This window comes from Miniopterus schreibersii (genome assembly GCF_964146895.1).
Source record: "Miniopterus schreibersii genome assembly, chromosome: 1".
NCBI lineage: Eukaryota > Metazoa > Chordata > Mammalia > Chiroptera > Miniopteridae > Miniopterus > Miniopterus schreibersii.
Genome location: NC_138101.1, coordinates 137,146,936 through 137,171,678, shown reverse-complemented (window position 1 = coordinate 137,171,678; position 24,743 = coordinate 137,146,936). Strand labels below are relative to the sequence as shown.

Below are 24,743 nucleotides of genomic sequence, written 5' to 3'. Positions count from 1 at the left end.
ATATTTTTAAATCTAAAAAAGAGATTTTAAAACGTGGCAATCTAAAAATAAAGGCTAAATCAGCAATACTTATCTCTCCTTCTTCTATCTCAGGATTTACATGCACCCAACACCGAGGCCATAAACTCTTTGATAATTGGATAAATCATTCTCCTATTAGCTGGTGCACTTGCTTTTTAAAGGAGTGTTTTTGAGGATGGAGCCTTAACCCAAAGAAATGATTCTAATAATGAGAATTTCAAGGATCCAACAGTAACTCAGGGGCCTTAAATTTCCCTTCAGATCATACCAGTAGGTGGCCTCAGATTCCACCATACAGCTGGTCCGCTCCAGCTTCTCCCTTTGCAGAGTCCAAAGGGACTCCTGGTCCTTAGACTAAAAGCACCTGCCCCTTCTTTCTGTCACATTCTTTGTACTTAATCAGAGGCTATACTTTGAATGTACATAGACCCTAGAACATCCTGTCTAATGGTGACTGGACTCTAACCTTAGGTACCTAAATCTATTAGCCACATGTCCCTCTTTCTGTATTTTAACTCTACTCAGATTTTTGAGTGTTTCACCATCGATTGTGCTTTACAAGAGTTTGTATTTTAGCCCAGCCAGGCGTGGCTCAGCGGTTGAGCATCGACCTGGGGTCCAGGCGATCGGGGTTCGATTCCCAGTCAGGGCATATGCCCGGGTTGCGGGCTCAATCCCCAGTCGGGGGTCTGCAGGAGGCCCCGACTCTCTCATCACTGATGTTTCTCTCTCTCTCTCTCTCCCTCTCCTTTCCTCTTTCTGAAATCAATATATATATATATTTTTTTAAAAAGCGTTTGTATTTTAGGAGCTAATTGTTTGGAGACTTAGTTCTAATATATGATTATTGCTGCGTGTTTCTTCTGTCCTTCCTTTCTCATTTTCTCCCTTATTTTTTCACCCGACCCCCCGTTCGCCCCGTTCCTCGCTGCAGTCACCTGAGGCCCTCCATGCTGCAGCAGCTCCTGCGGCGCCTGGTGTTCGATGTGCCCCAGCTCAACGAGTACTGCAAAATGCCTCTGAAGGTAAAGCCCCGCTCGCCACAGCAGGCCCGGGCAAGGGACCCTGCCCGGGAGACGTGATGTCCTCGCAACGTGGGGCATGTTAAATGGGCTTTTCTCCTTTAAGCTGAGAGCTTACAAGATGCAACCCACAAAATCAACCCCTTCTCGAGTGTGTCTGGGTGGAAGAGAGTAGGTCTTCCCGAGTCATGACCTGCTCCAGTCTCCTGGGTGGCTTCCCTCCAACTGCTGCTTACTCAGCACAGGTCAGTGAGGCGACCTGCGGTTGGGCTCTCCTGCCCTAATTAGGTTTTCAGAATGTTTTCAACCTCAAAAACCTTTGAAGGCCTGTGATGACTCGTTTAAGTACAGAAACTAAAATGTCCCTTTTCTCTTCCAGATTGCCTTATGCTTTTTCTTTTATTTTGTAACAGATCCTCTTGTTTTTTACATTTTTTTCTTTCCTAAAGTAAAGGAAGGCCACAGGCCCTCTTTTTTCTTTCTTTCTGTTTTTTGTTGGTTGATTGGTTGGTTTTTTGTTTGTTGTTGTTTGTTTCCTCTTTCCTGATTTTCTCATTAATTACTAACATTTTATCACTAGCACTGCGAGCATCTGGGCCTTGGGGGGGGGGGGGCATCAGAATCAGCCTCCACACAAGAGAGCAGGGTTTTTTCATCGTTTGCCTTTGTGGCATCTGCAGTACTAGCATATTCAAAAGTGCCAGCCATGGCCAAAAATTCTGCCTAGTGATTGTAACAGGATGTTTCCTTTTTTTTTTTTTTTTTCCAGAAATAGCCCAAGCAAGGATTTCAAGAAGCATTTTACTGGGATTAAACAGAATTCCCAGGAGCCTTTAGTTCAGTCCTTTCTCCATGCCAGGCAGAGGGCAGCTTGTGTGTGGTCAGAGGTTCCACCACCCTCCAAGGGCTCATTTGGCTCTAACCTAGGCCCCAGTTCCTTTTTACTTATTTTTTATTTTTTAATCCTCACCTGAGGATCTTTTTTCCACTGCTTCTCAGGGAGGGAGGGAGGGAGGAAGGGAGAGAGAGAGAGAAACATGCACCCAGACTCGGGGCAGGGAGCAAACCCACAACCCAGGTACCTGGCCCTGCCTGGGAATCAAACCCTGGACCTATCTGTGCACAGGCCGACGCTCTAACCACTGGGCCACACCAGCCAGGGCACTGCCCCAGTTCTAATCTCGAAAAGTACCGTGTTTGAAAACCACAGCTCTCTCAGTTCAACTTGACATTGCTTCCTCAGCAGCCAGTGCCGTCAGCTGGATTCTGGCTTGCACAGAAGCGTTATGAGTAGCCCTCAATAAGCTCACTTTTACCTCTTAGGTCAGGGATTTTTCGGGTTTTTTATTGGGTTTACTGGGGTGACATTGGTTAATGAAATTCTAGCGGCTTCAGGTGCACAATTCTACCACACATCATGTGCATGTTGTATTGTGTGTTCGCCACCCCAAGTCAAGTCTCCGTCCGTCACTGTTTATACCCCCTATAGCCCCCTCTACCTCCCTTCACCCCCTTTTTCCTCTGGTAATCACCATACTGCCGGCTGTGTCTATGAGTAGTTGTAGTTGTTGTTGAATCCCCTCACCTCTTCACCCAGCCTCGGGAACCCCACCCTTAGAGGCTGCGGATCCCACCTGCTGGGATGGGAACATTGGCGGTGTACGTCTGCCCTCTGCTGGCCATTTATGGAACTTCTGTTACACGGCTGGGCCATCAGAAGGCTGGCGTGAAAGGGAAGGAAGCCACGGGCAGAAGTCAATCTAGAGAAAATCTTCAGACCCCCAGCGCGCTCCCCACCACCCCCTCCCCATATCAGCATCGCCCAGCACCTTCCAGATTGATAGGCAAAGACCTCAAGAAGTTCTTCCTGCCCCTGTCAGAGGGCAGAATTTTCTCATTGGGAGTAGGAATAGTTATCCGTTTTTTAGCAACTGCTATAGGGGCACGTTAGGAGGCACACGAGTTAATTGGGTGGGTTCAGTTCGGGCTGAGCTCATTAGGCAGGAAAGCAGGCCATTCCGGTGGTGGTCAAGGGCCTCTCTAGATAACCAGCTGTTGGATGCTGTCTCGCTCTCCTGATGGCCGCTTGCTGTTTTGCTCTCCCCTGCATGCTGCTGATGCCTGCGGATCCTCCCGACCCCTCTGACTGCGGTGCTGTTGGAACCTCCAGCTCCTGACGAGCCACTATGAGCAGTGCTGGAAGTATTACTGCCTGCCTTCGGGGTGGGGCAGCTACGGCCTCGCCGTGGAGGAAGAGCTGCACCTCACAGAGAAGCTCTTCTGGGGGATTTTTGACTCCCTCTCCCATAAGGTAATGACAGTGCTGCTCGAGCAGAGGAGGGGGAGGCCCTCGTCTAGCCAAGCTGCTACAAATAATACCGGCCAGTCGCGCTAGGAACTGCGCCAAGCGCTTTCCAAGTGTCCCATTCATTCCCACCCCAGCCCCCTGGAATAGGAACTACTCTGACCCTGGTTTCACAGGTGAAAAGTCCCGGAGCAGCTGAGGAACTTGCCAGACACACGAAGCTAATACAGGGCAGAGCAACGACCAGAGTGAACCACAAAATCACTTCTTGGTTTCAGCCTTGACTGACCCCACCGCCACTCCTTCCCCCGACGTGTGTGGCCCCTCTTAGCTGGGCTTCACCAGGTTCGCGCCTAGAGGAGAAGTCGTGACGCCTGCTCTGAGGTCGGGGTGTAGGATTTCAGGAGACTTAAGCCACAGTGGGGAAGTTCTTCACAGCCACTTGTTTGAGGAGGAGGGAGAACTGAGGGCCCCTGAACCCACAGCCTCCCTGCACCGTCTGATGGAAGGACAGCTCCAGCTCTCAGACTTGCCTCCATTTCCCGTAACCCAATTTAGTCAGGTTTTCGAGGGCATCAGCCTTAGGGGGAGAGCGTGAGCAGGTCTGGTTTTCTTACAGAAGTCTGGAACGTGTGCATGGCCTGTTCACCTGCACTTAAGTTGTCTTTACTCCTGTATTCCTTTGGTCTGTGTAAGCAGATCCGAAGCTGTCCCTAACCCCATGTCATTTGACTGAAATTCCTTCCGGGCCCGTTCAAGAGAGAATGGATGTGCTCTGAGCGGTGTGCTGATGATATCAACACATGGCCCCTGTCAGCCACTGAGGGGCCTGGCAAAGCTTCCGATGTCCTCTCCAGCTATGGGTTGGGTCAGCTTCTATAAGCCTCTACAGCAAGCAAGTTTATAGACATTTCTGGCTGAGTGAGAACCACTTTAACCCTTAGGTATTCTTGAAATTAACTAGGAGAGAGAGAGAAACATCGATGTGAGAGAAACATCAATCAGTTGCCTCCCATACACGTCCTGACGGGGGATTGAACCTGCAGCCTAGGTATGTGCCCTGCCCAGGAATCGAACCCGCAACCTTTTTAGTGTACAGGACATGCTCCAACCAACTGAGCCACCCAACCAGGGCTAGGAGATACTGATTTAAACCTTGACTTAACGTTTTTCAACTTAAAGCCAATGGTGCCTTGAGGGCTTTGCAAACTATCACGCCAACCTCCAAGGATCCCTCACTTTCCAACAGAGTGTGTTAAAGGATTTACATGTTCCCCGTGCTGGTTACCCTGGATAAATGAATGTACTGTATCTGGCTTCTGGACTAACATGGTCTTTGGTTTTCCTCACAGAAGTATGACCCGGATCTGTTCCGAATGGCCCTGCCTTGTCTCAGTGCTATTGCCGGGGCCTTGCCACCCGATTACTTGGACACCAGAATCTCAGCCACATTGGAGAAGCAGATCTCAGTGGATGCAGATGGCAACTTTGACCCCAAGCCCATCAACACCATGAAGTGAGTCCAGAACCATCTCTGAGCTGGTCCTGTAGTCTTCCCAGTGGCCAGTGTTTCTCTTTCAGAAGGTAGCAAGAAATATAAGAGTCTATTCCTTCCCCTCTGCCAACACTATTCGTTGTTTCTTTTGACACCACAAGTCACATCAGGTACTGGTTTTGTCCTTGGTTCCTGAAGGATTAATGCATCCATATCTGACTTCAAACTGTATTATTATGTTCTGGGCTTTCGTTTTAAAGGGTGAAGTTGGTTTATTTATTATAAGAGATGGATGCTCTCCACAAATAAATGTCATCTGAGACATTGCAAGAACCACCCTGACAAATGAGGCAATTAATTTATTAATAAGTTTTTTGACAAAATCTTCATTCTTTGTGAATTAGGTCTGTACAATTCTAATAGCATCATACATCACAACAGCTCCAAAAATAATGCTCACCTGAGCCCGACAGGGCTTGGGGTGTGACTGCAGAACAGCACGGGGTCCTCACCTGAGAGGCTGGACCTGCTCTCTGCCCGCTAACGATGCTGAAACTTTGGAATAACTCCACAATAGCACCTTCACTTTCTCCCTCTGGCTCTTCAGTGTATCTCACTGGTGATGATTAGGCCATGGATGAAACATATGCACGTTTTTGGCCCGTGGCAGTTCTGCCCCAGGTATGATTGTGTCGTGGAGCATATGGTCTTCATCTCCAGGTGCATTTTAAAAGGAGACTCCAAAACTGCTTTAGAGCGAGCAGGGAAAGTAAGACATCCTCTAGGAGCCCTCGGACTTGTGTTTTGTGGCAGTAGTTCTCAAATGAGAGCCACAGCTTGAGCCCTGCCCTGGGGCTGTCAGCTTTGATAACATATAAAATTCATCTTTGGGGAAATTAATACATAGTCCATCAGACAGAGCTTTGAGCTGAATGGATGGTGGGAAACAGAATTGAATCTGATACAAGGAAGAGGTAAGGGGCATGGTAAGAATCCCCTTGAAGAGTTCACTGCCCTGGTCTCATCTGACTCAAGATTCAAATTCCTGGAAAAGTGAGTCTGAAGGGTCTAGTCAGATGCCCATTCTCAGCAGTTCACATAAGACTGTGTGCAATGCAAGATTTGTCCCTTAACAGAAAAAAGGAGGTGCTACAACCAACAGAAGGGACGAAAACTGCTAAGAAACAACAGGTGTCTACTATACTTCCAAAATACTAGTATTTAAATATGAGTCGTTGAAACCAAAGAGGTAGACAGCTAGTTTTTTCTAACATTTTCTCCTTTAGCTTCCCGTTCCTGCCATTCCAGATTGCATCGTGAGGTGGCAGGCCAGTGTCTCTGGATGAAGGGATACTCACCCTGTAACCTGGACAGGCCTGGCCCAGGAGCCAGAGTGGCCCTTCAGGAGTCGAGAGGACCCAGAGCAGCTGGAGGGAGCTACCTACAGGAGAGCCTCCTGTAGAGAGGTCCCCTGGTTAGACCTGGGTGCGTCCGTGACTGCTCTGGGTGTGCCACACCTTCGGCTCAGGAAGTTCCCTGCGTCTGGTGTCCAGCTTGAGCTTGGTTGGTTCTGGCCGTCTTTTCGGCACATCTGGCTGAGGTGCCTGGCGAGGTGGTAACTTATTCTTTTCCTTCTCGCTTCAGTTTCTCCTTGCCTGAAAAACTGGAATACATCGTCACCAAGTATGCTGAGCATTCGCATGATAAATGGGCCTGTGACAAGGTAGGGATTATCCTCCAGCTGACAACTGTCAAGGGGAAAAACAGCCCAAGAGCATTCAAGGGTCCAGTGCTGGAAATCGACCCGATGTGTCTAAGTGACAGACTCGCCATGCCAAGAGCATTCATTATTTCTGAGTAGCACTTTCCCAGGGTTGGCGGAGGTCAGGGAAATAGGTGGCAGAAGCTAGAGGTGCTGCTTTTTGTATTTTTCTCAAGAAAGTGATCGATTCTGTGAGTGTGCGCTTCTTTCTCAGCGCTGCATTCCCTGGAGTGTGTGCCCAAGCACAAGCTCACGTGTGTTTGATGTTAACGCTTAATGCAGGTTGGGAGGCTTTTATTACATTTTTTCTTTGAAAAAAAATTTTTTTGGCAAAGGGAAAATAAACTTGAGAGCCTTACCCTTGCCTTTCACTGGGAAGCTGGATTTTATCCTAAGGCGGGGGACACACATCTTCCCGCGGCAGGCAGAGGCAGAAGTCCCAGACGCGCCCTTATTAATAAGCCTGTCCATCTGGTGTTTAAAATTCCTCACCACACGAGGTCAGCCTGCTTTGATACATTTAATTGCTCTGTCGGCCCTTTAACGCTGGCAGGCAGAGTGGGGGGAATGTGCCAGAGACGTCCAGGATTCCTGTGGACAGCCAGTCAAGCACTGGGGCCATTGCTCAGCCGCAGCTGCAGCGTGGAACAGGGAACCGAGTCCACGGCAGGGCCACAGACACCACCTCCGTGCCACGTGTCCTGGAGAGGGGACACCTTGCACCACCGGCTCAGCCTCTGCACTGGTCTAAGCTCAGCTCTTATTCTCCCGTGGTCCCCACTGGGGGGCCGATGATGACAACAGTCATTGTAACCGTAGAATGGGCTGAGTTGATGCCTCACGGTTCGAGAGCAGGGGTTGGCCAAACTTTTCTGTACAGGGCCAGATAGTAGACATTTTAGGATTGTGGCCAGAGAGTCTCCATTGCAGCTGCTCATCTCTGCCATTCATGGCACAGAAGCAGCCACGACCGTGCATAGATAAAAGCGCACGCCTGTGTCCAGTAAGCCCGTGTTTATGGACCAGATGGTCAGCCCGATTTGGCCCAAGGGCCGTAGCTCACTGACCCTTGCTCAAGAGCATCTGTATTTTCTCAGCACCCATTAGATATGCCATCTGCCAGCCAGTGAAAGAGGGGGAAGCAGCACCCCATCAGTCCATGGCCATGGCCCGTCCACCACTAAGCCACGTGGGTTTACCCCCTTAGTGCCTCCTGAGTTCGAATCATTCCGTCTGCCCCAGCCCACAGCTTTAGCCCGAGCTGCCGTCCTCCTTTGCCCGGACGGTGGTGATGATCTCCTAACTAGTCTAGTCTCCCCTCGAGCATTTTCCCAGCCTGCTTTCACACTGTAGACAAGTCATAGCTTCAGTGTGCAGGTCGGTCCCCTCCTACCACTGTTCTCCGTGTAAAAATTCCTTAGTAGCTTTTAACTATTTTTAACATAAAGGTCAAAATCATTAATATGGCCTGACAGGCACTGCCTAATCTGGCCCCTGCTACCGTCTCTAGCTTCACCTCTCCCTTCACCCTCTGCTCTCCGGCCACATCCCCTTCTTACCCACCCCCACGACACACACACACACACACTCGCCTGAAACCCTCCTCTGTCTGAGCCGGGTGCCCACCTGCACTCACACACCTGCACACCATCAGCTCCTGCAGATACCCATCCACGTGTGAATTCCTGGGATGCCTGTTCCTCAGATTTCTCAGATATAGGCCCTCTTAGCACCTTGCTCTTTTCCATTGTAGCATCTTTATAGCAGCTTTACATAGTTATATTTACAGCAGTTTTACATTTATACCAGCCATCAACTATACTGGTGTGGTATTTGATTACCCTCTCTCTCCCACTAGACCGTGAGCTTCACGTTTTCAAGGAAACATGTTTGCTCACTGTGGCCAGATGGGCATCAGTTCTCTAACAAGAAAAAAAAATATCTTCCCTGTCCTCAAGAACCCTGCAGGCTCGCAGAGACCAAACTGGTGGTTGCGAGAGGGGAGGAGGGTTGGGGTGTGGGTAAAAAAGGTAAAGGGACTAAGAAGTACAAATTGGTAGTTACCAAGTAGTCACAGGGATGTAAAGTACAGCACAGGGAATATAGTCAATAATATTGTGATAACTATGTGTGGTGCTAGGTGTTCCCTGGAAGTATCACAGGGAACACTTTATAAAGTATATGATTGTCTTAATCACTACGCTGTACACCTGAAACCAGTACACAATAACACTAAAAGTAAACTATAATTGAAAAAATTTTTTTTAATTAATTAATTAAAAATACATGAGCCCTACAGTCTTGTGGGAGAAACAGAATAAAGCAACCATGGGGGTAAAGGTTGTTCGTTGCTGGGATGGGCATGAGCACAGGGTTAGAGCACACAGGACAGGAGGAGTTCCTAATCCAACAGTTGGGGTCCAGGGACACTTCCTCGAGCTGGTGACATCTGCAGTAAGTGATAAAGGACGGGTCATTGTTCAGGCAGCAAGTGCAGATCCAGGGAAGCAAGAGAGAGAGAGTGGTGGCTTTAGGGAACCATAGTCCCATACAGCAGGACATGGAGTGGGGCAGGGGAAGGATGGTGAGATGGGTCTAGACAGGCCAACGAGGTCTTCACTGTAGCTTTAGAGGCCAGGATGAGTTTGCATTTTGCCATGATGGCAACTGAGAACTCGAAAATTTTAAAGCAGTAGAGTGCCTGATAGGGGTGATTTTATAAATGTCCTCTGGCAGTGCTGTGGAAAATGGACCCAGAGAGAGGTGGCAGGACTGGAGGCAGGGAGACTGTGTAGGAGGCTGTTGCAGTGATCCAGGCGAGAGCTGGTGGTGCCTGAATGAAAATCCTGGCCCGGAGATGGGAGCTGGAACCATGTGAGAAGGTGCAGAGGAGAAGGGATGGTCAAGGAGGATTCCTGGCTCAGAAAGTGAGTGTGAGCCTCTGCCATTCCCTGAGGCAGAGGGAACCCCAGAGGGGGAGCCACTTAGAGAATAAAATGCAGATTCTGTGTCAGACCTGTTGAGAGGAACCTGAGCTTAAATAGGTTTGGAAATTAAGAGAGAGAGCTGGGCTGGACATACTGATTTAAGGTTGGACTGCGGACTTGATTAGATCACCCAGGGAGAGTGTGCCCCGTGTACTTGTTAGTAAGTGGGTAGCGGAGACGCAGAAAAAGCAGCCTGGAGCCTTGAAGCTGTGAAGTTATGGGCAGCAGGAGCTTGTCCTTATGCCTAGGACAGAGTCTGGCACCTACAGTAGTAGACATTGAAACAATGTCGAATGACTCTTGAAATTCATAAACTTCTGTGGCTCCGGAAAGCACCCATTGCTACAGTTTTGCTGTGGGCTTGGCGGAAAGGGGCACAGTGGTCAGTGGGGCCCGTCCTCACAGGCCTTTAGCCTTGGCTTCCATCCTTGGCCATGAATGTGACACACCGACTGGAGAAGCATTGTTCTCGGGTCTTTTAAAACATCCTTCTGTCTGTAGTGAGCCTGAAACGCAAGCGAGTAAGTGGAGGGAACAGCAATCAAACCAAGAAGAAATGAAGGAGCAGAGTTCACCGTTCAGGGGCAGAGGGCCTGACAGCCTTCATGGATCCATTAGACATTTTGGGGGGCAATTTCCAAGCTCTGTCACATTCCATTCTTCCACTTGTTCAGTGACAACAAGCTGGGATTTGGGTCACATAGCGGGGCTTTTTGGGTGCCAGGGATGTTTGAACTGAGAACATGTCTGCAGAGTCAGAATGGATGGAAATATGGAATTTCCCTGGACGAAAACATGAAGACGCACCCATTGATAAGGCCTTTCAAGACGTTAACGGAGAAGGTAAGGAACGGGCCTCAGGTATCACTGGGTGGCTTTCTGGCTTTCCTGCCATGGGAATGGCATCAGGTTGTCAGAGGCATTCAGGGCACATTCCTCTTCCAGTTTCTTAGGCACTTTCAAGCACAGTAAACTGCTCAGGAGCTCACTGGCGGGCACCACCCCACAACACTCCCGAGAGCCCAGCCTCAAGGTCTGCTCCTAGGCTCTGAGAGCCCTTTGGAGAGAGAAGCACAGCTCAGCACATAGAATACAACTGGAGTAGGGAGGGCTTTTGTTAGATTGTGGAGATGGGGAGAGGGGTGAATTGCTGGACAAAATTCAAAGAGGAATGAATTCCAATCATGGAAGTTAACAGGCGTAGAGAAGAGAGTCCCCAAGGAAATGTGAGCAGGTCTCATGGTTTTTTTTAACTAAGAAAGTGGTCCAGCCCCACTCTGAATTTCTCTCTGCAGTCAGTAAGGTTCTCTGTAAGCTGGGCCTGGTGTTGCCCATAAAGGGCGGCAGGTGTATCTTGTGTGCATATTGACCACCTATAAAATCGTGCACAACTCTAAAGAGAATTCTAAATCTCAGAAATTCTGTTCCGCAGGCTCAAAGGAGAGCTTTATGCAGATGCGTTTGGGCGAGTCGCCTGTTAACCAGCTACGGGCACGAGAGAAGCCCCTCTCTGTTCTTGCTCCCTTTACCCACAGCCTGTGGGTGACATCGGCTTCACTCCCTCTGGGGGCAGGAGACTGCGGGGTCTTATATTGAAAAACATCAGAAAGACTGACTGTGTGTTTTGGGAGGGATGCTATAGAGGGGACTCAGACCTAGGGGGAGGACGCTGGACCCAGTTACCCCCATCCATCGTGAGAGCCGCTTCCCCAGGGAGACAGGCCAGTCAGAGTGCTGAGCGTGCTCTGCAAGGCTCTTCTCCGATTTTCTTCCAGGAGAAGGAAATTTACCGCTGGCCAGCCAGAGAGTCCCTGAAAACCATGCTGGCTGTGGGCTGGACTGTGGAGAGGACCAAGGAAGGAGAAGCCCTTGTTCAACAACGGGAAAATGAGAAGCTTCGAAGCGTGTCCCAGGCCAGCCAGGTATGACAAGGCCAAGCTGGCTCCCCCCAAGCCGTGGGGAAGCTGGGAACCTCCCCCTGGGGTCCCGAAGCCAAGACCACCAACAGGGAGCCCTGGGCTTCTCTAGGATGCATCTTCGGCAGCTGATGCCGAGATGCTGGTGAAAATAAGGAAAATGTCGGCAACCCCGGTGATTCTGCCTTTGCCTTCCTAGGGCAACAGCTACAGCCCTGCTCCCCTGGACCTCTGCAACGTGGTGCTGTCCAGAGAGCTGCAGGTCAGTGCTGGTACCTCCAGAACGGCACAGCCTGCTTTCTAAAGCCCCTCGGGTGCAGAATTATCACCCTCCAAAGTATTTTCCTTAAACAAGAATAAGAAAGGAAAGCATGCCTAGAACATATCGCCACTGAAATATAAAAATTGGAAAGGGCCGCAGGGAAGGTTTCCACAGAATTACACGCTCATCTGAGAAGGTGAGGCTTTGTACCTCTGCCAGGGACATCGTAACAGGTAATCACTCAAAGGACAAACAAGCAAATTTCAGCATCAAAACCCAGAACAGAACTATTAACAGTGAGGAGAAGATCTGTGAAAAGACCCCTGGGGGTGCTTTCTGGTCCCAGTAGGTCCCCCCAGCGATAAGGACACTTGAGCATCCCATAGTGGGTTCACCTTGAGTTCCCCGATAATGTAGACAGGCAGTCATTGTGGGATTTAGGAACATACAACCACGAAGATGAAATAAAGAGTCCTAAGCTGCGCCCCCCCCCCCCCCCCCCCCGTCCTCCCTCCTGCACACACGGGTGGGCATCACCAGCCCCAGCCAGGGCAGCTGCTCCTCGCCGAGCCCATCAGACAAACCTTTGGACTTTAGAGGAAGTTTCTTTCCAAAGGACACATTCCAGGTCACTGTCTCCTGAACCTTATAAAGATAAATGCTATCTGAGAAATCTTATTTGCAGCAGTCTTCCGCAAGACGTGACTATTTTTAGTTTGCTAAGCTAAAGGCTTTTAGGGATTTTAGACTTTTCCTTCACCCTCACCTCCAGCTCCTTAATCTCCAGTCCTGTGACACATCCAGTGCCACCAGAATGGACTTCCGAATGGAAATGTGTGTCTCTCATAAATGCATCAAACCGCCAGGATGATACACTATAAGGGAGGGGCAGATCCAAAGCTGTTTTCCGTGTGTATGAGAAGATATAAAACTAACGAGGCGCGTAAGCACAGGCTAATTAATGACGGGAGACGCCCAGCAGCGTGCCGTTAGCATTTGGTGGAGCTCTGGCCCCCAGGCTGCCTGAAATAGCCTGGCAGACATGAGCCCATGTTTCTCACTCTCTCTCTCTGACGGTCCTCTCCCTGGTGGGGCGCAGGGAATGGTGGAGGTCATAGCTGAGAACTATCACAACATCTGGGCCAAGAAGAAGAAGCTGGAGCTGGAGAGCAAAGGTAAGCCTGGTTCCCCACAGCCCCCCAGAGGTGAGCTGGGGGGCAGGTGTGCTTCCCAGGAAGTGCAAAGGGAGGGCCAAAAGTGTCATCTCTCACTTTACTGATCCCAGGTGGTGGCAGTCACCCTCTGTTGGTACCGTATGACACCTTGACCGCCAAGGAGAAGTCTAGGGACCGAGAGAAGGCACAGGACCTGTTTAAATTCCTCCAGGTGAATGGCATCGTGGTTTCTAGGTAAGCCATCTTCCAGGTGATGTTAATGTGGCCGGGCGGGCTTGCAGGTGTGGTTTCCCTTCAGGTATTTAATCACCTGCCTACAAAGTGGATCAGAGCAAGGATAGCTGGTGAGTTTTTTGAAATAAGAAAAATTTTATTTTGCAGGATGAAGCCCTCTTTTCTGATATAAACAGGACTGATCAATATCAATTTTAAAAATCAGTTACAGCACAATATAAAAGAACAAACAAAACAGAAACAGGCTCATAGACACAGAGAACAGGCTGGAAGTGGCCAGAGGGGAGGCAGGTTGGGGGACTGGGTGAAAAAGTGAAGAGATTGAGAAGTACAGATTGCTGGTTACAAAACAGTCACAGGGATGTAAAGCACAGCATAGGGAATATAGTCAATAATATGGTATTTAATTGTTATATAATAACAATATTAAGCATCATTGACATTTTATCTTAAATTTAGATTTGTCAGAATTATCTAGGTGAAAGTTTTATATGAGAATGGTCTTGGCTGCTTAAGTCTTAAAAGTAGAACCTGTTTTCTCACTGGTCAAATGCCAGGGGTGGGCTGTACTATGCAGGGTCCTGCGTGCTGAGCCCTCTGTGGAGTGGAAAACAAGCTGGCGTTCCTATTCTGATACAGCCATTCCTCCTGAAAGAAATGTTTGCTGGGCCAGCTGCTATTTCTTTTAGTTCCCTATAGAACTTTTGCCCCTGAATAGCAGTAACCCAACTAAAAATCTATACAAATATTTCTATTGTATCTCATATGAAAAAATAATGAAACGCATTTGCCATATTGTCAAGCAGGAAAGGTCAGGCAGCAGGAGACAGCCTCCAGGGAAGCATTTGAGAAAGACTCCCATCGTCATTTTAATCCTGTTCTTAACACCAAGAATGCATACTGTGATTTGCTGATAAGTAACTTGCTCACAGAAATGAAACTTTCCTCTGTACTATAGCTAAAAAGAAAGTCAAGGAAATCAGAGGGAGAAGAAAGACTATTGAATTTGGTGAAATGTTCTAGTGGCCATTTACCATGTGCCAGAGCCTTTGGTGGGCACTTGGACATACAGATGAAGAAGCGAGGTCCCCATCACCAAGGAGAACTCCTTGGTGGCTTCCTGCTACCCACAGCTTAGACCTGCTCCATCCTCACCTTCCCTTTGCTCAGTGAAAAGTCCCTTCTTCCTGGTGCTCAAGCCAAAAACCTTGGCTCCTCTTTTTCTCCCAATGCACATCCAGTCCTTCAGGAAATCCTGATGGGTTCTACCTTTAAGATACCCAGAATCTGACCACTTCTTACCACCTCCATGCTGTCACCATGATTGCTGAAAGAGCCTCCTACCTGGGCTCCCTGTTTCAACCCTTGTCCCCACAGTCAACTTTAAACCTAGCAACTAGAGTAACTCTGTTACAGTGTAAGTCATATCAAGTCATTCCTCTATTCAAAACTTTCGATAGCCTCCCATCTCAGAGCAAAAGCAAAATTCGAAGGATGGTGCACAGGGCCCTAATGATTTAGTTCACTACCCACCCCACACCCTCCTGACTACCTGCTCACTTCCATGCCATCCACACTGGCCTCTGACATATTCCTCCAACTCAGTATGTGTGCTCCTGCCTCAGGACCTCTGCATCTCCACTCCCTATGCCTGGAAAGCTCTTTCCCCAGATGTCCATAAGCTCATTCTCTCACCTCCCTCAAGCCTTTACTCTGATATCTGCCTCCCAGTGAGAGTAGCACTTATTCTATTTAACACTACTATCTTCTCTCCCCCACTTCAGACACTCTTGAGCAGCTTCATCCTGCTTTAATTTTTCTTTTTTTTTTTTGCAAAACTTATTAACTTCTAGCGTTCCACATAATTTATATCTTGTTTTATGTATTTTGTGTTTCTGTCTATAGCTAACACGTGAGTTCCATGAGGGCAGGGATTCTTGCTTGCTTCTCTGATTTATCCCCAGCTCAATAATGAAGATCTTTTTGAAAAATCTTTTCAGAATTATTGCAATACAGGTGTTGCGTGCTCAGAGAGGCAGGTTCCCAAGTGCAAAGGGAGATCAGTCAGATGAGTCGGTCACTGAGCCAGGATGACAGCTCACATTTGCAGAATGAGGTCAATGCAGGTAGGATTGCCGGTGCGCCAAAGTCACGTAGTTATCTCTTGCTTCCTGGGGCTTACCCGCTTCCAACCTAGAGGTATGAAGGACATGGAGCTGGATGCCTCCTCCATGGAAAAGAGGTTTGCCTATAAGTTTTTGAAGAAGATCCTGAAATATGTTGATTCTGCTCAAGAGTTTATTGCCCATCTGGGTAAGTATCCTTGCACAATGTCACAAACACGTATGCTTCTCGTAATAGCTCATAATATCAGAGTCTGGCATCTCTCTGTCAAGGAATGAGGCCTTCGTGCCCTAGCTGTTCATGACCCCTTTAGGTGTGTGGTTCTGGGGAGGAAGCAGTGGCAGAGATTCCCCCACTCACCCGCCCACCCCACTTAAAAAAAAAAAAAAAATTGGTTTCTTCCTTGGTTTTCCTACTGGGTTTGATTGAACCATTGGCCATTTTTCATACTTTAACTGTCCCTTTGTTTTGCTTTGAGACCGTGGGCATATGACTTACCCTCTCTGAAGCTCCTTTCTCATCAATAAAGTGGAGAAAAGGAAAAAAATTTTATTTAAAAAAAAAAGTGGAGAAAAGGGTAGTGAAACAGCTTAGAAAACTGACACAAGAAATAACTAAGCACAACTGTAAAGTACTTTGTAAAATATAAGCTGCTCTGTCAACTCAGACGGCCTTTTCGTGGCCTTTAGAAGAGCTGCTCTGTTTCTAAAATGCTGTGGCTGTTTGGTTTTTGTTTTTTAATGCTGGCCAACTTTGTGCTACTTGTGTCTTTGTAGAAGCCATTGTCATCAGTGGGAAAACTGAACGGTCTCCCCATGACCAGGAGATCAAATTCTTTGCCAAAGTAAGTGACTCTCTGTACTTAGCCAAATTACTTTCTTCTTAGGATCTGTACAGTTTAGGGTACAAGTTAAGCTGGCCCAACAAAGATAGCCAAAACCCCAGTGGTTTCAATGAGACAGACATGTGTTTCTCTTCTGTGGAACATCCCCGAGGCAGGTGGGTGGTGCCAGGAGGTGGGCAGCGTGCTCAGCTCCACGGCATCACTCAAGGTCCCAGGCTCTTCTCTGTCACTCCACCCTCTCCTAAGGCGTGGTCTGTGTCAGTGTGGTCCTAACTGGCTCGCCTGTGCCGCGTCTGTGGGAAAGGGAGAAAGGAGAGGGAAGGGCGAGCTGCTGCTTTTTTAAAGTTCTATCCCAGTGGCTGGAACTTAGTCATTTTAGCCTCACCTAGCTACCAGGGAGACTGGATAATGCATTCTCTAGTTTGGTGACCTGGTGTCCAGCCAAAACACAGGGGTTTCTATTGCTAAAAAAAGAGGGGAGAGTGAACCTGGGTGCCAATGAGCAGTCTCTGCCGTACAGCCCTTCTCAGAGGACTAATTGTGTGGGCGGCCTCGGGGCAGCGTGCTCTGAGAAGCAGTCATGGGATGTGCAAGGCTCGTATTGCTGGGCCAGGCCTCGGGTATACCTGTTGGACGCCATGCCCAAGCAGCCACATCTCAGTGCAGGTGTCCCGCAGGACTCCCCTGACAGTGCTGACTCGGGGGTTCTGTACTCATATTCCTTTGGGCCCTTTGTTGGTGGCCCTGTCCTTTTACACGCCCCCAGGACCTCTGGGCTCAGGCACAAAAGAAGAAAATGCATCAGAAACAGATGCACTGGGCAGAGTTTCCTGGGAATTCCAGGACTGGTGTTCAGAGGCTTTCCGCTCACTGAGGGTGAACTTTGTCAACAGAAGCAAAGGAAGGGCTTTGGCTGGCTCCCTAGAAATTAACTTCTGGCGGGCTTTCCAGGTCCTCCTCCCGCTGGTTGACCAGTACTTCACCAACCACCGCCTCTACTTCCTGTCGTCCCCTCTGAAGCCCCTTAGCAGCAGCGGGTACGCCTCCCACAAGGAGAAAGAAATGGTAGCCAGGTGAGTCTGCAAAAGGAAGGCAAGGCCACGGTGCTCAGGTGATGGACAGAAAACTCCAATTCCTGGAGACTCAGTGAGCCCTGGAGAAATGAACTGTATCCTGATGATCAGTGGTTTGGGTTATCACCTTGGTTTTTAAAGAAATTTTATTCGTAATTTATCTATGTATTATTATCTTCGCAACCAAGAAAAGTGCACTGTTTGGGGGTTTCAGTAGGGCTAGGGGGAAAATTTATAGATCAGGTCAACTTCGATCCTGAAATAACATTTAGAAAAAGGTGAAGTAATTCTGAAGCTTAGGAAAAGCAAACATGCAACGTTGAGAAGAAACAGATTAACGCTGTTTTCAATCCCATTCTTATCAGGCTTTTTAGGATTAAAAATTTAAAAACAGAATCAGATCCTACAAGTTCTGGTGTGGACGATTTGAGATTTGAAATGTGGAGCCACATAATTCAAGTTAAATTCTTAATAGGGAAATGTTTTTCATCAAAAGCACCAGCCCCCTTTACGTTTCACAGACATAACACGTGGATGCCTCAACAGAGATAAGACCAAAAGGGATGCTTCAGGATCAGGCTCAGAGACGGATCCAGCATGCCTCAGGTCCTCTCTGTGTTTGATCTATGAATGACACGGAAGGGGTTAGACTTCTAAACAGCAAAGAGTTAAGCACTGTAATGAAAGCAGCTGATCAACTCCTTCCCTAGCATCCACTGATGGTGAACAGTGTGCATAATACTTAATAAGGGCCCAGCTGTTAGGTATCAGCATCTTCGGGAAGATAGTCAATATTAGGATTTAGCTAACATTTATTAAACACACATGGCTAAGCAGTGAGCTTAATTTTTCATATGTAAGAGTGTGGCCCACTTCTGTATCATTAACACAATGCTTTAAATCTAAGAACACTGTGTGTTGTTATAATCTCCACTTTGCAGATGAGGAAACTGAGGCCTGGTCAGGTTGACTACAGTGCTTAAGGTGACCCAGAGAGTAAGTTAGGGCAGGAATGGAGGCCCAGTCCTCTCTATCCAGACCATGTGCCATTTTTCCCTACACTGCCATCATTTAACCCCATTTGTTAAGAAAGGAGGAACCTGTGCTATCAAAATGAGATACACTTGGAATCCGTTACTGGCCAATGATTTCCCAAATATTTGCAGGACACACTAGTGTATTTTGTAAAAGTTAGGAATTAAGGGAGAAAGTGAGATATTTGGATAATCCAACAGAGGGCAGGTGTGTCTGTTTTCTTCTATTTTTTTTTAGATTATTAATTCATGGAAATGTAACATTTGTTCAGTCGGGCACCATTTGTCAGGGCTGGAATACAACCTGCAGCTGATCAGCCTTGCAAATAGCTTTCAGACCCAGCATCCTGCTTGCTGCCCTCCACGATCGCAGAGCTCCCTTTCCTCCAGGCTTCCCCCTTCCCCAATTCCAAGAGTTACCACCAGATACACAGCTCCAAAAAAAAAAACTAACACCAGGGAAAGAGAGGAAAAAGCAGCAGTCCAGATTTAATTTCAAACTAGCTGGTTGCCAAATTTCTAATAACTCATTCTGAGATCTCTCAAGCGCTAGGCCGGGCGTTCCAACTTATTTCCGCTGGAAAAACAAATGACTAACCAGGAACGACTTTGGCTGTGAGTTCTAGGAGACAGCCCAGAAAGGCCTAGGGTATTCATTGAAAACCACTAAAAGGTGAAGAAGTTTTCATTCCGACCAAAACTCGGGATGCGTTTCTTCTCCATCTGAGCTGTCTTCTAAAAGACCTCTGCACTGTGTGGGGCGTGAAGCCCATGGCAACAGATGAATAAGAGATTGGGAAGGACTTCAGCTCAGCCTCACCTTGGAGTCCCAGGGCCTGTACCAAGTGTTTTTATTCACGCTTCCCTTTTCCTGTTCCACCAGGAAGGGCTGCTCTCTGAAGGGGTTGCTGGGTTCTTGCCTAGTTGTGCTAGTGTCAGGTAACGTCAGAGCTCTGAGGATCTCCTCCCAAGAACATGACAACACAGGTCAAATGATGGCCTGGTGCCCCCATACAGGGTCCATCAGGGACCATCAATAGCATGTTCAGAAACATTCATGGGCTCTTTCCTAACTACGCAAGGCCCTCTATTAGGCCCTGTGAAAAGTAAAACAGTAAGACACAGCTGGACCTCCAGGAGCTTCCATGGCAGATAATATGGGCGGGAAGCACAAAAGCATAGCACACGGGCTTTCCTGGCCTCCAAAGACAAGCTAGAACAGCAACCTGGCCAGGCCCATCGATGAATGGGAAATGGCAGAGAAAAGCAACTTATGTTTTTGGGTCAACACAGTATTGCCCAAACCTGAACCATTAACCTTCCAGCTGCACCTTCTTGCCCATCTCCCAGCGAAGGCCTCACACCCCAGTGAAGGCTGCAGAACAGTTTCCCGTCTGTTGCAACATTGGAAAAATTATGCCTCCTTCCAGAATCCTCGTTTATCCCTGAATGTCACACAAATGAACATTTCAGTACATAGTTCTCTATTGCGAGGGATGGTTTGCAGCAGCCGGCTCACTGCAGAGCACTGTAACTGTTCCAGAAGGGTTGTTTTCTGTAGGTTGGAGCTCCCTGAGAAGTACCTTTCATGACTCTCCAGCAAGACTATGAGAACCACGCATTTTCCTAGTGTGGTCCAGAGGCTTGTCTGAGAAGAAAGCAGTGCATCTTCCTAGAGTGCCGTTCAGTGCTCTGTTTCATAGCATGGGGGCCGAGGGAGGGGTGAATTAATCCTTGAATCTCTATGCCTCTCCGACTCACTCTCTTTTCTGCTTCAGCCTGTTCTGCAAACTTGCTGCTCTTGTTCGGCACAGGATTTCCCTCTTCGGTGAGTGAGAAGAGGTATTGCTAATGGCTGCACTCGTCCCTGTAATTATCCTGAACTCCCATTTTGCCTCTATTTGTGGCTCCTGCAGACAACTTGAGCCTGAGAACTAAGGTGTCACCGAAATTTGCCATAGGAAATTGGTCTGAAGTATGATAGATGACCTCTCTATCCCTTTAACACCTCAGATTTTCCACACCAATGAGTGTTTTAAGCTTTGCCTCCAACATCCATCATAAAGCGAATGTGTCAGGCCAGAGATAAACGCACTATCCCTGACATAGGCCTGGCACGCTGTGTGTCAGTGGTTAATTATGCCGGGCTGTGGTTTGTGTATATTGATAAGACTGTGTTTGAAAATCAGGCTGAATGGTTTGGGGAGTCATAGATGATATTTTTTATTCTAGGGAGCGATTCTACTACAATGGTGAGCTGTCTTCACATCTTAGCTCAGACACTCGACACGAGGTAAGTCTGCCCAGTTTTTCCCAATAGTTTTTCAAGACTCCCTCTCTGGCCCTCTCTTCTCACTTATGCCTGTACTGACGATTGCACTGCTCTGCAGGACTGGAGGGGCAGGGAGGAACACAAGGAAAAGATGGCTCTGTTTCTCAGTTCAAGTGACAAAGGGCCACTGCCGTGGCATGTGCTGACCACGGAAAACTGAGCATCTGATCATTCTTGTCTTCTTGTCCTGAAAAGTTCATCTTTTAGGAGATAAAATATATAATGTGGCACAGCACCACTCTGTTCCTAATTCTCCATAAAAAAAGCAAGAGCTGCTGACGGGCAGCAATGCTCAGCATCCTGGGGAGGGGAACCATAGAACCCTGAAGTCAGACTGGCCCAGGAAGGAAATGGAGGGAGATGTGACCACCAGAGGATCACATACAAAGTCTGGGCCCATCGCCTGAGGGCCTGGTAGGAAAGAGTGCTGAACGGGAAAGGAAGTCTTAAAAATATATGTAGTCTGATAAAACAAATATTTTCTATTTGATGAGATAAAAAAGAGAGAAGCAGTGAAAAGAACTGACAGGGAGCATTCATTAGCACACTCAGGTCCCTTGTCAAAGGACATTCATCCCAAATGCAGAGGAGAGCCGCCAACCTCAAGAGGGGCCAGAGGATGAAAATCGACTACAAAGGAAGAATGGTTACCAATGGAGGGGGCGGTAAATAAAAGGGATTTTCAGGTTTTCAAGAGAAACAAACATATTGTGGAGATATTAGGACAGCACAAAGTTTGCAGGACCAGACCAAAGCTTCCCAGGGGACTAAAATCCCTTGCAGTTGGACCAGGGAGGGACCTTTCCTCCCAGAAACATGTGGAATGCCCTAAGAGAGAGTCCATTTTTTAAAAAAAATGCAGGTCAGCCCGGCCGAGCGTGGCTCAGCGGTTGAGCATCGACCTAGGATCCAGGCGATCGGGGTTCGATTCCCGGTCAGGGCATATGCCCGGGTTGTGGGCTCGATCAGTGGCTGTCTCATCATTGATGTTTCTATCTCTCTCTCTCCCTCTCCTTTCCTCTCTCTGAAATCAATAAAGATATATTTTTAAAAAATAAATAAATAAAAGAAAAAAATGCAGGTCAGTTTGTTTGATCATCAGACCTGAGAAAAGCTGTGACTAGAAAGTTAGGCGGGTGAAAGATAGCTCATGAATACTTACAGGATGGGAGCAAGGCTCACTGACTATTTCCTTGCTTTTATTTCTCTGGTTGGCTGGGTGATCATGAAAATGCGGGAGATAAAAAGCAACTGTGCTTGTAGCAAGCCTGTCATCATCTTATGAGTAAGATGTAGAACTATGGAAGATAATAGATGCTTTGTAGGCTTTGTTCCAATTCTAAGTTTTATAAAATAGATATACATAGCTAATGTCCATGCCCGCATTGGTTTTGTCTGTGAACTGACTAAGCTGCCTGTTTTAAAGGGAGGACACCCCTGCAAGCTGATAGAAATCTAAGCTCCAGTCAACTTATTCCTTTGCTCTCTCTTTCTAAGAGGCCCTGCATCATAGAAGGGCTAATACATCTCGCTAGACCTTATAAAAGTTGCTTATCCTGCCCTGGCCTATGTGGCTAAGTGGTTAGAGCATCAGGCCATGGCTAAGGGCATGTACCTGGGTTGCAGGTTCAATCCCCTGGTCCGGGCACGTGCTAGAGGCAACCAATCAATGTGTCTCTCTCACATCAATGTGTCTCTCTCTCCCCCCGCCTGTCTCCCCCTCTATCCCTCCCTTCCACTGTCTAAAACAGCAGTGGAAAAAATATCCTCAGGTGAGGATTAACAACAACAAAATAGTTGCTTATCCCTGGTGAGCTGCAGGAAAAACTCCCCTCACCATCCTTTTAATTAGATATTTGCCGAAGTTCGTAGCCAGCTGCTACATGATACACATAGCAGGTGACAATATCAGTTTCATTCTGAATCACCCTCTATGTTTCCTGAAGAACTGAACACAAATTCCCTCAAACTGAGCATACCGTCCAGTGCTAGCCCCTTGGGGTCTGTGTGGTCCAGCTTTCTCCTGGACGCCAACTACCCTCTCCCTTGCTCCTGACACAGTGTCATCAGGTGACTGGAGTGTCAGACGTCTGCCCAGCTTGCACTGCAAGTCACCCGTTTAAGGAAGGGAGTTAGCCAAAGGTTCGGACGATGCTTGTGGTTTTGAACGTTGCTTGCTTGCAGGACGGTCATGAAGTCGGGCTCCGAGCTGGTGAAGGCCGGGTTACGCGCGTTCTTTGAAAACGCTGCGGAAGACTTAGAGAAGACTTCGGAAAACCTGAAGCTCGGAAAGTTCACCCATTCCAGGACGCAGATTAAAGGCGTCTCTCAGAACATTAACTACACCACGGTGGCGCTGCTCCCCATCCTGACGTCCATCTTTGAGCACGTGGCTCAGCACCAGTTCGGGGTGGATTTACTCTGTGAGTCAGATGCTGTGTGTCGTGGATTTATATGCACATGGCCACAGACGGCAAGTGTGTGGCTCAGTCGATGAGGTTGACCTGGAGAGAGAAGTGGAGAGAGAATCATTCCACACATTTTTCTTCTTAGATTTAAAAATCAAGTAGTAGACTCTTGGAGGAGAAGAATTCCCCAAATTCGAGTATATAATATTTCATCTTTTCTCACTATTATTCGGGACCAGAATTTTCACCCACTGGTTTAGCTCCCAGCCTTTGTGTAGCTACTTAATCTGAACAGGTTATCTGAGTAATCCAGCAGGAGATGCAGGTTTGCTCCCAGGGTTTTTCAGACACCAGTTTTCTTGTTAAGAGCCCTAATTTATTCATTGAATACCAGGAGCCGAGGAAAGCGGCTAACATTTCCTTATCTGAGCCTTCAGAAGACCATGGTCGGTTGGTTTCACTTTAGTTTGCACTTAATACCACGTACAGACCCCTCATGCGAGTATTCTGCCTCCAAGCTTCAGCTGCACACTTTAAATGTTGGCACTTGATTAATTTAATTTAACCAGTTGTCGTAGCTAAGGCTGTGTCTTCCATATCCCCAAACAACTGAAAAGCGGTTATTTCCATGCGTTTGGGGGACATGGTGGGGGACCGTCTCAACTCCTTATTCGTGCCATGGAAATAACACACCTCCGTGTTAAAAAATAAAAAACTGAATTAGTTCTCACTGTGTTAAGTTAGTCCCAGCCGTGTGGTGAGCTCCAGACATTAACTGGCATGGAGCCTGCAGAAAAACTCTGCGTTCCTACGTGGAACACGCCTTCCCTTAGAAAACGTGGCAAAATCATGATCTGATTAAATTGCTTTTTTCAAAACTTCCCTCAGATAATTTGGGACAGGTGAATACGAGGAATTTTGCTCTCTCTCTGAAGAGGTAGGGCTCTTGTACATATCTTCCTGGGAAATGAACAAAAGGCTCGTTCGAACTTTAAATTTATTACATTCTTCCTTTCAAAGCGAGGACACGGTCCTCTGGATAAAATCTGACTTCAGTGTCTCCCTCTACTGGAAAAAAAAAGTCCCATACGGAGGGACTCAGTGGTCTAATGATTTCTTGAGATCCCCACCCTAAGCACCCCAGAGGAACTGGGAGGGGTCGGTGGAGGGTGTTTTCCTATCGCTGTTCTTTCTTCCAGTTCAGCAGCTAGCATCTGGGTAGAAAGGGGCTCTATGGGCGGGGGGGGGGGGGGGGGGAGAAGGAGCTCTCTTTGGCTCTCAGGTGACGCCAGCTTGTTTTTTTTGTTGAGACCCTTCCTGTGTGCAGGAGGTGGAGAGCTGAGATGACGCACGGTAACGACAGCTCTTTTTCCTTTGCAGCGGGTGACGTGCAGATTTCATGCTACCACATACTGTGTAGCCTCTACTCCCTTGGGACGGGGAAGAACATCTATGTTGAAAGGTAACTGATGAACAGAGGAGGTTAGCACATTCACACTCAGAAAAATGTTACTTAGTAATAGCATCTTTTCAATCCGGCAAAAGCAAAACGCCCACTGTAATGGGATGGTGACTTTGAGCCTAGATTATGAAATGTTTTTGGCAATATTAAAAAGTGGAATGATGCTATTAAGATTGATGACTGCTGTGGAGATTGCTGGTGAATATATGTGGCTGAAGGAGAGAGATAGCCAAGCTGAAAATCATGTGCTAGTGACCAAAAAATGTCAAAGAAATGCCCATTTCTTC

General features: G+C 47.8%; 1 protein-coding gene across 1 annotated transcript in view; it reads left to right on the top strand.

Moving 5' to 3' along the window:
* RYR3 (ryanodine receptor 3) overlaps positions 1–24,743 on the top strand; it is a 472,179-nt gene that overhangs the window by 372,342 nt on the left and 75,094 nt on the right. The window contains exons 49-64 of the mRNA XM_081119125.1: positions 956–1,046; positions 3,214–3,354; positions 4,701–4,864; positions 6,488–6,566; positions 10,346–10,435; positions 11,368–11,514; positions 11,708–11,770; positions 12,870–12,945; positions 13,056–13,179; positions 15,377–15,492; positions 16,080–16,147; positions 17,099–17,220; positions 20,033–20,082; positions 20,487–20,547; positions 22,771–23,009; positions 24,375–24,456. Of these exons, the coding sequence (XP_080975251.1) occupies positions 956–1,046; positions 3,214–3,354; positions 4,701–4,864; positions 6,488–6,566; positions 10,346–10,435; positions 11,368–11,514; positions 11,708–11,770; positions 12,870–12,945; positions 13,056–13,179; positions 15,377–15,492; positions 16,080–16,147; positions 17,099–17,220; positions 20,033–20,082; positions 20,487–20,547; positions 22,771–23,009; positions 24,375–24,456 (1,713 nt within the window). The remainder of the gene's footprint in view (positions 1–955; positions 1,047–3,213; positions 3,355–4,700; positions 4,865–6,487; positions 6,567–10,345; positions 10,436–11,367; positions 11,515–11,707; positions 11,771–12,869; positions 12,946–13,055; positions 13,180–15,376; positions 15,493–16,079; positions 16,148–17,098; positions 17,221–20,032; positions 20,083–20,486; positions 20,548–22,770; positions 23,010–24,374; positions 24,457–24,743) is intronic.